The 12,488-nt window shown below is 43.9% G+C and overlaps 1 protein-coding gene across 1 annotated transcript in view; it reads right to left on the reverse strand.

Moving 5' to 3' along the window:
• The window catches only part of LOC108669072 (probable G-protein coupled receptor Mth-like 1), a gene marked incomplete in the record, with an annotated part of 8,579 nt that extends 2,040 nt beyond the window's left edge, over nucleotides 1–6,539 (reverse strand). Inside the window, 5 exon segments of the mRNA XM_018156355.2 lie at nucleotides 2,155–2,320; nucleotides 2,748–2,923; nucleotides 3,956–4,034; nucleotides 5,535–5,817; nucleotides 6,147–6,539. Coding sequence (XP_018011844.2) covers nucleotides 2,155–2,320; nucleotides 2,748–2,923; nucleotides 3,956–4,034; nucleotides 5,535–5,817; nucleotides 6,147–6,395 — 953 coding nt within the window.
• Nucleotides 6,540–12,488: the final 5,949 nt, after the last annotated feature.

Genomic DNA, 12,488 nt, shown 5'->3' on the forward strand with positions numbered 1-12,488 from the left:
ACTACCACTCTGCGGAGTGTTGATAGTTAATTGTACACGTAAACTAGAAGTACTACCACTCTGCGGAGTGTTGATAGTTAATTGTACACGTAAACTAGAAGTACTACCACTCTGCGGAGTGTTGATAGTTAATTGTACACGTAAACTAGAAGTACTACCACTCTGCGGAGTGTTGATAGTGAATTGTACACGTAAACTAGAAGTACTACCACTCTGCGGAGTGTTGATAGTGAATTATACACGTAAACTAGAAGTACTATCACTCTGCGGAGTGTTGATCGCTAACCGTTAATGTAAACTAGAATCATTAACACTCTGCGGAGTGATGATGGTTATTGTACACGTAAACTAGGATTACTATTAGTGCTATTATAGGATTGTTAACGTGGAGGATTATTAGTTATAGGATTATTAGTGTGGAGTGTTGATAGTTAATTGTAAATGTAAATTAGATGTACCAACAGGTGATGCTCCTCAGAGCCGTGCAGTGCACGTCAGAGCCGTGCAGTGCACGTCAGAGCCGTGCAGTGCAAGTCAGAGCCGCGCAGTGCAAGTCAGAGCCGAGCAGTGCANAGGTCATGTAATAGTTAACTCAAAAACAAAATGACAAAACACGTAGCCTAACTATCTATGAAATTATACCTAAAGGCGGTCCCTAACATCACCCCCCACCGAGTGCAAAAATTCTTTTATTGCACTTAACAATCCTATAATACGCGAACAAATACGGGCGATGAAGGTTGCAGCATGAATTAGGCTAATCTAACGCGAAACAGGTCAAGATTTCTTTTCTGTACAACTTTATTACACATAAATATACACGCTAACTGGCTTAAAATTCTCACAGGATTTTTATGTACATTTATTTTACAACGAGACAAGAGCAACTTAGAAATAACGCGATCGATTTGAAACATTTAGGATATACACATGAATTGGCGTGACCTGTATAACATTGCGCGAACATTGCGCGAACAATAAGAAACTCTGGAATCCAGACATTTAGCACCAAGCGTGCAACGTTAGGTCAAATTTCTGCTTCGATAAACCAACCTTAGGCTCCTTGAACAATTTCACCTGCATATTTTCTGCACAAGGGTTCCGACACGCCCTGTCTCTTATACACATCTAGATGTGTATAAGAGACAGCAGTTAGACTGCGACTATGTTCAAGCAGTGCCGGTTTTAAAATTGATCGCTAAAAAAGTATGAACGCAAATGAAGTTTAGATACATTTGTTGGCGTACCAACTTTTCTGAAAGTACTAGTATAACATTGCCACTTACAGAAAAAAAGACCATTTCCTGTGGGCCCTTAACTAACGATAATATCTGCCATGGTGTGTTGCCAGTCAAATCTGCCTAACTGCCCATTGATTATAACGAGTTTAACTTGTTAGTGTTTCATCAGCTCGTTCTAAATCTTTGGTTTTGACTTGTTGAATGTCTCACATCGTTACGTTTCATCTTATTTGTTCTTCATCTCGTAGGACATTGTTGGGGACTAATGCATTCTTTGACCCCAAACACTTGGCCAATGATCGTAAATAAAAAGGATGAATAAAAACTGATAAATAAAGAACTATAATAATAAATGAAATATAAATACAAGAAAACAAATTACAAAACTATAAACCGCGTGTCTCTCTAGCCCTTGCCCACTAATTCCTAATCACGTCCTAAGTTCGGAGCCCCGCTGAAAAATACACAAATACATACAAATTAAGGACTTGAATTAACGCAACACATAACAAATGAATATAACGCACATAAATTATAAACTAATATAAATAACAATATTCAATATCACCAAAAAGGCCACCACTATATCAATACTGAAGAGTAACACGATAAACAATACAAGCACTACCCTCTGTGGTGGATCACACAGCAATGACAAGATACAAGGCGGGTCTACAAGAGGTCATGTAATAGTTAACTCAAAAACAAAATGACAAAACACGTAGCCTAACTATCTATGAAATTATACCTAAAGGCGGTCCCTAACATCATTACAGGCATTACAGTCATTACAGTCATTACAGTCATTACAGGCATTACAGTCATTACAGTCATTACAGTCATTACAGTCATTACAGTCATTACAGTCATGACTCACCTGCTGGTGAACTGATGGGTCATGACTCACCTGCTGCTGAACTGGTGGGTTATGACTGACTGGGCTGCGCTGCAGCGGGACATCCTAAGGGCCCGGCGGGTGGCGGTGATGAGGGTGATGGTGAGGTGCAGGAACAGCAGCAGGTTCACCCCCAGCAGCGCCGCCATGGGACCGTACACGTACACCCACAGTGACCCGTGCTCTGGGGGTACGTGGAGGGAGGACGGGTACGTGGAGGGAGGTGGAGGGTACGTGGAGGGAGGACAGGTACGTGGAGGAGGGAGGACGGGTGCGTGGAGGGAGGACGGGTACGTGGAGGGAGGACGGGTACGTGGAGGGAGGACAGGTACTTGGAGGACTTGGAGGGAGGACGGGTACGTGGAGGGAGGACAGGTACTTGGAGGACTTGGAGGGAGGACGGGTGCGTGGAGGGAGGACGGGTACGTGGAGGGAGGACGGGTACGTGGAGGGAGGTCGGGTACGTGGAGGGGGGACGGGTACGTGGAGGGAGGACGGGTACGTGGAGGGGGGACGGGTACGTGGAGGGAGGACGGGAGGTTAGTGTGCCAGTCTATATTACATGTTTACACTACAGTTACTGTACACAGTATACAGTACAGTGCACATACCATCTTTACTGGGGAAGCAGGTTTGCCTGGTGTGGGGCCTGTACAGGCTGTACTCCCCAGGGGCGAGGTCTGCCCACACCCCCACCCCCGCGAGGAGAAGGGGCATCCCCCACCCCCACACCCCGTACACGCTGTACCGCCGCCATGAGAAGCGACGCTGCTCCATCGCAACCCCCCTGGGGGGATGGGGATGGCGGGGGGAATTGGGGTGAGTGCAGCGGGAGGATAAAAGGGGGGGGGTGAGGATAAAAAAGGGGAAACAGAGAGGGAAGATAAAAGTGGGGGAACAGGGGGTGAGGATAAAAGTGGAGGCACAGTGAGGGAAGATAAAAGTGGGGGAGCAGAGGATAAGGATAAAAGTGGTCAAACAGAGAGGGAAGATTTAAGGGAAAAAGAGAGGGGGAGAATAAAAGGAGAGGAACAGAGAGGCAGGATTTGAAGGGAGTAACAGAGAGGTTGATGATAAGAAGTGGGACTAAAGGGTGAGAAGAGAGATGGGGCAATATGGATTGGGAATGCAGGCGGGGAATAACGGTGGTATTTAATGGTGGTGAATCAATGGGGAAACTTGGGGGGTGGATTAGGGAGGAGAAGTGAGATATGAAAGTAGAGGATAAATTTAGGAGATGAAATCGGGAATGAAATTAAGGGATAAGTTTAGGTGATGAAATTGGGGATGAAATTAAGGGATAAGTTTAGGAGATGAAATTGGGGATGAAATTAAGGGACATGTTTAGGAGATGAAAGTGGGGAATGAATTTGAGGAAATACTGATGAGAGATGCATACAGATGGAAATGCATGGGAGAGATGAATGCTGGATAAACTAGCGAGTGACGAGCGGTTGAAAATTCGGCTTGAAAATAAATCTGGGAAATGCTGTTATACATAAATGACATGTTGAATGCTGTTATAACATTTAATAAATGTTGTTATAGATAAATGTTTAGAAAGAGGTTGATGATGAAAGTGAAATATAGGCGCGAAATACAGGAGCTGGATATTGTTATCAATATACGACGACGGTGGAACATCAGCATACATACAGTCTGTCTACTGGTCGTGTGGACTGTGTTGAGTGTGTGGTGTGGGCGTAAGTTTTCGCCTGATGGTCGTGTGGACTGTGTTGAGTGAGTGGTGTGGTCGTAAGTCCTCGCCTGATGGTCGTGTGGACTGTGTTGAGTGTGTGGTGTGGTCGTAAGTCCTCACCTGATGGTCGTATGGACGTCGTAGCAGATTAGGTTAAGCCAGAAGAAGGAAGCTAACGTTGACGCGTGGCTAACGGCGCCTGAAAATATACCAGATCAATACTTTTATTTATCAGGAAAAGTTGCGCACAATTAAAAACTTTTCAAAATAATCTAAATTCACTCAAGAAAAATTTTATAGGCGATTTTTCTGTTAGGTTAAGGATAGGCCAAAAATTTGATAGGCCATCACTGGACAATAGCTTCAATATCAAGCAATAATGCTTGATATTGTGCTTGATTCACTAATATGATAATATTAGTTGATAATATGCCAATAATGCTTGATTCACTTGCAATTGATAATTCAATTTATTTCAGTAATTTAACAAATTATGAATGGCTGAAACGCAGGCGCGAAGCCATGATAGGGAAACCTAGCGAATAAGCCATCATCAACTGAACCACTAAGTTAATAACATAAAATTCGGTTTGACTGCGAGTTAAAGTAAAAATTTCTAAGTTGTTGAATGGTGAAATGATTCAATTTACCACAGTTGTTGCACTTCTTCCCATACGCAGTGCATTACCCTTTCCATGAACGAAGCCACAGTAGGAACATTTCCCGTTGCCACTGTCCCGTTGAAACGCTTCCCATGGCTTGCGCTGATTGCGGATTACGCAAACATTTTCTACCGGTTTGTCATCTTTCCCGAGGCGTCGACCGGTTCTCACGTCGCAATACGAGCGCGTATATTCCATGACGAGATCTAGTGTATATTTATCCCGATTGCAGAGATGAAGGTGATCGAGTTTCTCTGCCAGCTTCTCGTCGGCGATCCCTGCGACGAACTGATCCCGTATTCGCCCTTTCTTCGCCGCTCCGAATTCACAATCTTCCGCCAATACAAAAAAGGCTCTCAAATAGTTCTCCTCATGCAGACTCGCCAACTAACTGATTCCTACGCTGGAACTGTCGCCTCGACCTAATGACGTTCAATTTTGGCTTGAAATGCTCGTCAAAGCTCCTAAGTACAGTATCAAAATTCTTCTGTTTCTCGGCTGTCTGACTGCAGGTTTTCATGACATTTTTTGAAACTTTACTCATGCAATATTTTAGGCTGGTGACCTGAATCTTGTCATCCTCGCTATCAAGCTTCGTGACTTTCCGGAAGGTCATAAAGCAACTCTTCCATGTATCCCATTTTGATTCATCAAAATTCAACTGGTCGGGAGCGCGATACTGAGCCATTCCATAAGCAGTTCAAGACCGGGGCACCATGTATAAGCGTTACCACTGAACAACACAGATAGTAAAACACAAGTTGGCTAAGAAGATGTCTAAGTTGGCTAAGGGGTCTACGCCCGAACGAGGATAAAATGCATACTGATAAGTCGTGCTACTATCCTACACGTTAGTTTCCGCAGGTACATAGTGGTTCGAGAGAAGCTCGTTACCAACAGCTCGACCAGGAGGCAGTCAGCAATTGGCCTAAAGGTAGTTGTCAGGATTAGGCATAGGCATCAGTCAAGACTAGGCCCTGGCGGTAGTCAGGACTAGGTCTAGACATCACTGGAAAGCAGGCGTACTGTGCACTCACCAATTATGAAACACAAGTCGGTGCCATGTAGGCCGTTTGGCGAGTAGGCCAGTATATGGAGCAGGAAGGACACTAGTAGCGATGCCACCTCAGACACGATGCAGCCACCAGCGGTTGTGTCACTAATACTGACGCTGGCGTAGGCCACTAGTGTCAGTAACAGGAAGACGCAGGACACCGCCATTAGTGAAGCTACCAGGATTTCGTTCCAGAGTAACGATGGTTCAGGGGGTGGACTCGAGCAGTAAATCACAGACTCCGTGGTGGGCTGTGATGAATTTTTCTGTGGGAGGTCAGAGAAGAGTTGAAAAAATTTAGTAGCCACATCCATTTATCATATTCCTTTTTTTTTGCTGGGTTCATATATAAAATTTCAATTTCGTGTGTTTATCCGATAAAAACTCTTAATTTAAGTCTAAAAAAGGACAGTCCAAGGATATAAGTCGCCAAATTGATTGCAGAACCGAAAAATCTTAATATTCCCCCCTGTATTATTTTACACATTGAACAAGTTCTGCGGTATTAAAGAGTTCATGAAAAAAACTAAAATTAAATTTGTGCAGTTAACAAATAAATATATATTACTTGCACAAATTTTACTTAAATGCTCACCATGCGTGAAGTTTCGAAACAAAACTGTGACCAGTCCAAAGTTTGACCCAAGAACTCCAGGCTTGAGTTGGACGTCAACTTGAAATGACTCGAATTGAAATCATCTCGCCGTGAAGCACAAAGCGGCAGCCCGAATACCCACTCAATTTCATGTAATTTCGGCACACTCTCGCTGCCAAAGTTTTGTAAAGATATAGTCCGATTTTCAGAGCTGATACTTTCGAAAGTCATATTCTCATGTGAATACATGGAGTATAATTCTTGTATCCAGGACGTCCCCTTGATTGAAATTTCACACTTCTGAGTATCAACGTTGAAGATCTCGGATGTCAGACAACATTTCCTAGCAATTAAAGGTGGCCGGAAATAAGGATTTACAAGATGTCGTTTACTGTTTGCAGATGCCGTGCAAAACGCAGCTGCGAACTGGTCTTGATTTCCACTAACATGAAAAACACAAAACTGGTCGTGACTAAACCGACGGTAAAGTTTGTCTTTCAAATTCCAGGAGAAGATGGCGCCTTCTCTGGTGTACGACATATGATTGTTTTTGTCAATAATCTTGGTGGTGATCGAGTGTCCAGTTGGGCACTGCAGCGACTTTCCTGTTAATTCTGAATACTTCCAGGAAATGGACTCGTTTCCTACATATAAAGATAATTCTTTACTTACGTTATTGTTAGAATGCATTGAAGAGTTCATATTTTCTAAAATGAATGAAGTTTTTGGTAAATTAAGAATATCATTGTCAGACAAACCCTGACACTTTTTTATTGGACGTTTAAGACAAACCTCTGCTTCCCACCTTACATCATGATCCAAGTGAGAACCGTTATTATTAACTCTTGTATTTGATGTCGAATCAGTCGCTGCAGCTCTGATGTGTCTCATGCAATAATAATCATGAGAAAAAAACATACCAAGCGGTATCAGCAAAAGAAACCCGTTACTCAACAGTGCGAAGGTACCATGGGGGAGCGTCACCAGAGTTCTGTTCTCACTGCATCGCAGATCCTGTTGAGATCCGTTCACTGAATGGGACGTGATTTCCATAGGAGAGTGTTTGGATCGATCCACAACTGTGATTGTCGTGTTGTGTGGATCACATCCACTGACTGTTGTCACGTGTCCACCTGTACAATCACAGTACTGGACGTATAATCCATTCCTTACTCGTTCCCTATGAAGGTCTAGGTTATCGGAGGATCTCTTGGATTGAAGCAAGGAACGAGGGGCTCTTGAAGGACTTCCCAAATCATTATTCATATCTTGACCAAACCCAGCAGGCTTGGGATCCCGAGAGGCCGGCGTGTGGGCGCTAAGACGTTCTGGGTAGCAGACAAGCGTTAGAACCACCGCCGCTACAAACACGCTCTTGGTCATGATGGCGAACTCGATGATATCATTTGTTCTCTGCATATTATTCGATGTTTAGAAATTACTCCCTTCGTTATTTGAACACATAAATGCGTAAAATTATCGGCAAGGTGAATTGTTGTTAAATATAAATGAAACTTAGTGAATAAGTATTTTTTATTAGAAATTTTTCATGGCAATGTAGGGAGCGTAATGAGTGAAATCGAGAATGACATTCACGGAAGATATTTTTCAGTTGCTATTTCACTGGCCGTCATGGTACCGTTCTCTTATATGAGATATAGGAGAATTGTTTTCGTCGCGATCGTATCCATTTGTACTGCACGAAATAGTCTATGGTACTCGAAATATTGTGACTTTCATGCACCAATCGCATGAAACCACGGCCGGGGCACTGTCACCACTCACACGCGACTGCGGGGCACTGTCACCACTCACACGCGACTGCAGGGCACTGTCACCACTCACACCTCACCACCAGCAGTGCATGTTAGGCTGGGAAAAACTAAGACGCCGGAAATCCTGTGCCGATGTCTCTCTCATGGTCGTGAATGTGAACAAATTCATATTACTATTATGTGGCAGAATTAGCTTGTGTCAGAGGATGCACGCATGACTGGAGCTCATATATTAAGCTCTACCTGAGGATCAGGTTCGTTGACTAAGGTAGTGAAGGTAAGTAAGACACATCTGTCCAGATATCATATCTTGTATACTGGGTGGTAATACAGTGTTACGATACGGAGGAATAAGCTACGGCGTCGACCGTTATAGGTCTGAGAGCCGAACGACGCGTTACATCGCGAAGCGCTTATCAACTACTGCGTCTGCGGGGGCCCTTACTTGAGGTTGCTAGACCTTATATAGGCTTCTGGCTTCCGCCCACTACTAAGGTCTTGATTGCGTGATCTATCACGTGTCTTCCAGACGTTGACTCGTCCTCAATCTCTATCAGGTCAAGTGACTATTACGTCTCAATCACATACAATTAATGATTATAATGGGGCGCCAGATTGACACCGGACACTTGTGTGAACATGGGTGGTGAATGACCAGATAATTTATTAATTTAAATTTTCTGGGTCGAACAGTTTGTCAGAAGACGTTGGTTGATCAAAATGCAGGTTTTATGAAGTAATGTTAATTTATTAAAGGCGTCTCAAATGCGACACCATTCATTTTCAAGTTACTGGAAACATTGAAAACTGAAATTTTGTCAGAAATAAGTACATGATACACGTAAATATGATATAACGCGAAAATGTGGAACTGTAAAAAAATTATTTTTACGTTTCCAAATTTTTTTACGGTTCGTGTTGTATCATATTTACGTGTATCATGTGCTTATTTCCGCCAAGCTAGGTTAGCTCATTCTGGATTATAATGATGTTACTCACTCCCGATCAATTGCAAGATCTCATAACAATCTTTCTCCAATATCTTGATGAAATTTCTCGCATTATTTTTTAATTGCAATGTGCATCTTTCTTTCCATATATTCTAGATTCATTAAGAGAACATATAGCTCTCTGTTCCAAATTATTAAATAAATCATTCAATCGAGAAATATCTTGGATTTATTCCGTGTAACAGAACAGCTTGTGAAAGGTCGACACCTTCAAGATACGCATATTGCTTGGAATAAACTTCTTTGAACTCCTTATCGGTGCCATCGGTTATTTCCCCACGATATTGTGGGAGAGATCTGAAACCATCTCAATTAATCATAATGCTGAATCAATGGAGAAATCCCAGATCATTTCGATAATTTTTGGTGTTGAATCTTTGAAGGGATCTGAAACCAACACGATTATTTATGATGCTTAATTGATGGCGAGATGTGAGATCATTGCGTTGTTAATTATACTAAATCATCATCGAAGGAATCTGAAATCATCGCAATTGTGCATGATGGCTGTTTCGATGGTTAATCAGTTTTAATTATCGGTTTTGGCAATAAATATTTGTGGGGCTGGCCGCAGGTGTTGACGTTATCGGGCATAGATAACACGGCATGCCTGACACCTGCGACTTGAGATACGGCGTCTATGCTTAGTTGGACCTAATCTCTTAATTGGACTCCCAATTATAATTCAGCAATTCAGGTCAAATTTGTCCTGTAGTACTAATTACGCATTGTTTCTTAATTATAACAGTACCTTAGCGCTATGTGAAACAAAAATGTTATTGACAAGAATTGGTTTTTATTTGTCACAGCCCTGATCTGGTGTGCGGTAATTTTGAAATAATAAAGATAAAAGATTGTCAGTTGACACGCCGCTCAGGTGGCGGCAAGGTCATCGAGTAGGCAAATATCCTGAGCAAAATGAAGGGGGAAGATGTCGTCGCCACCTGATTGGGGGGCGAAAAGTTTTATCAGTCGCGATAGCAACCATGGCTCGCTAGCCTCACTTGCTAGCTGGGGCTTGCAAGGCTACTTAGTGCACTAGTATAGTGCTTGTAGGACTGCCTGAGTGCCACCTACACTAGTGTTTGATGTGCTCTCTAGAGCTCATTTCCTGATTGGATACATAGTGCACTAGTGCATGACAGAATACCTGATATACTAGTGTTTGGGATGCTGTCTATAGAGCTAGTGCCGCTAGAGCGCTACTGCATGGAGCGCCGGTTATGTTTTCCTCCGTCTTATATCTGGGTAGTCAAGTCGTCCTCGCCGCCAAGGTCTCAGGGGTCAGTGCATGGCTACAGTAAATCTGCCCTCAGTTGGACCAACTGAAGCACGAGGCTGATAATAATAATAATAATAATAATAATAATAATAATAATAATAATAATAATAGCTGTTTCAGCGTTTATTAGGCCGTAGGCCTGTCGCCGATTTTTAACATCGCAAAACATTCACAGCTTGATTTGGTCTCGAACACATAACTCACCGCTCAACTTCTGCTGTGCTTAACCGCCCGGTCTCCTTGCCGATTCTGATCAGAAACTGGCGCACAGAGCTAGGATCAAACCCGCACCTCTCTGCTCCAATCCTGGTACTCTGAACTGTAACCACTAGGCCACCCTGCCTTGCTTATACAGTATTTTATGTTGCTTTCTTATATCGCCGGTAATGCATGCAGAGTCGGACGATCACGGATTGTGCCAAGAAATACGTCCATGCTTCTCAATCTTGCAGGGGTCCATGGGTTACTCTCTCTTGAAGGATTAAGCAAGGCGTTAAACAGCATCGGTCCCGCCACAGAAAGCGATCCTCTGAGCAGGGATTGAAATCTGGCTGCCAATCTGGTGCGTAATGCTGGTATTCTGCCCAGTCTCCTCCTTTTCTCGTTATGGCGCGTCTCAATCCGGGAGGTCTCTCTTTCGAAGTTCGAGGCCAGTCCAGCTGTTCTTTTCCATGTGTACAAAATGACAAACCTGTCCCGTCTCCTCTGCAAATGATTACAGTCCCTGGCTCTCCAGGCGGCTTCTCCATCCCTCTGATGCTGGAAGAAGAGGTTTGATGGACCCTTTCCAATTTCCGCACTGCACCCAGAGTGAGCAGGGTCCAAAGCTGGCAACAGTATTCAAGAAAATGAATCATAAGGGTCATGAAGAGTGATCATCAGTTCCGCCTCTCTTGTTATAAACGTCTGTCATATCCAATCAATCCTCCTGCGGTTATAACTGCTATGTGACCACCGAACTTGACCTGGACACTCAATTATCAACACTCCAGGATCGGCAACGAGTCGCTTCTTTTCGATTTTCGTGCCGTCCGGTGCTAGTTATCGGTGTTCAATACCAACTCTTTGTTGTTGTTGTTTATTCCGCAGTCTTGCTCGTCGATGAGGAGGCTTAGGTAGTGGCCGGGGGGAAGGCACAGAAAGAGAGGGTAGATGGGCGAAGGCAGGGAGGATGGCAAGGAACGCCGCTTCCTACATGGGACTGTCTCTCAATGAGGAGACGCTGAGGGACGTGGGAAGGAGGGGCAGGCGAAGAGATGCTGGACGGACTGGAGGGGATCCCCGCACTCCGGGCAGGCGGCGCTAGGGGTGCGTCCGACCCTTTAGAGGTGTAGGACGCCAGGAAGCTACAGTATCCCGAGCGGAGCTGGGATAGCGCCGAACGGTACGTAGGAGCGAGGGAGCAAGGCCTCCACTGCTGCAATCGACGGTGACGGGGCTGCGAGGACGGCACTGATAACGTCGGTCGCCGCAAAGCGGGAGGCGATCTCCCTGCGAAAGGAGCGCTTGGTCTCTCCATAGGCACCGGCGGGCATGATACCGTTTGCCAGAAATGGTGCAGCAAGGTGGCCGAACCTCGACTGGATGGAGGCTCTCATTGGGCGGTCTCCAAGGAGAGCAGAAACAATATGGAATGAGGTACCAACTCTTTCGCTACCTCTGTATCTTAGGGCTTCAAACTTTGCTCCGTTGAATTGCATATTGTTCACTTAAGCTCAGTCACATATTGCAGACAAGTTTTTTAGCAACCTCTATCTGTCTCTACTGTCCGTAATAGCCATTAGTACTCTGCAATCGTCCGCGAAAGATGACTTTGTCAAACGGGAAACTCTGTGACGGTTAACTTTTTCAAACGCTTTTGCTAGGCCAAAATATACTACGTCCACGCCGGCCCCATCCTCCAACATGACGGTCCCCTTCTCCTCTAGTGCACACTGCTTGTAGGATTGCCTTCTACAATAGAGTTTTGTGTGTCGTTCAAAGCGTTAATGCATGAGGGGAGACCTAATGCACTAGTGCTTGTTAAAATATGTTAAATATCGTTTAACTTTAGCCAGTTTGAAATTTCTGTTTATTCTATGTTGTTTTAATCTAAAGCAATTCAAGTAACAAATACTAAAGTCGTTAAAATTGTTCTTTCATTACTTTGCATCCATAGAAATGAACATTTATATTTTCGCCTTGAAAAGTTCAATCTAGAGTGCATGGGCAGAAACTATTTTATTGAATGCTTTTTGGAACATCGTTCTGCCCAGCATATTATCAAAGTAATTAT

This window comes from Hyalella azteca, unplaced genomic scaffold, assembly GCF_000764305.2.
Source record: "Hyalella azteca isolate HAZT.00-mixed unplaced genomic scaffold, Hazt_2.0.2 contig16588, whole genome shotgun sequence".
In the NCBI taxonomy this organism is placed as follows: Eukaryota; Metazoa; Arthropoda; class Malacostraca; order Amphipoda; family Hyalellidae; genus Hyalella; species Hyalella azteca.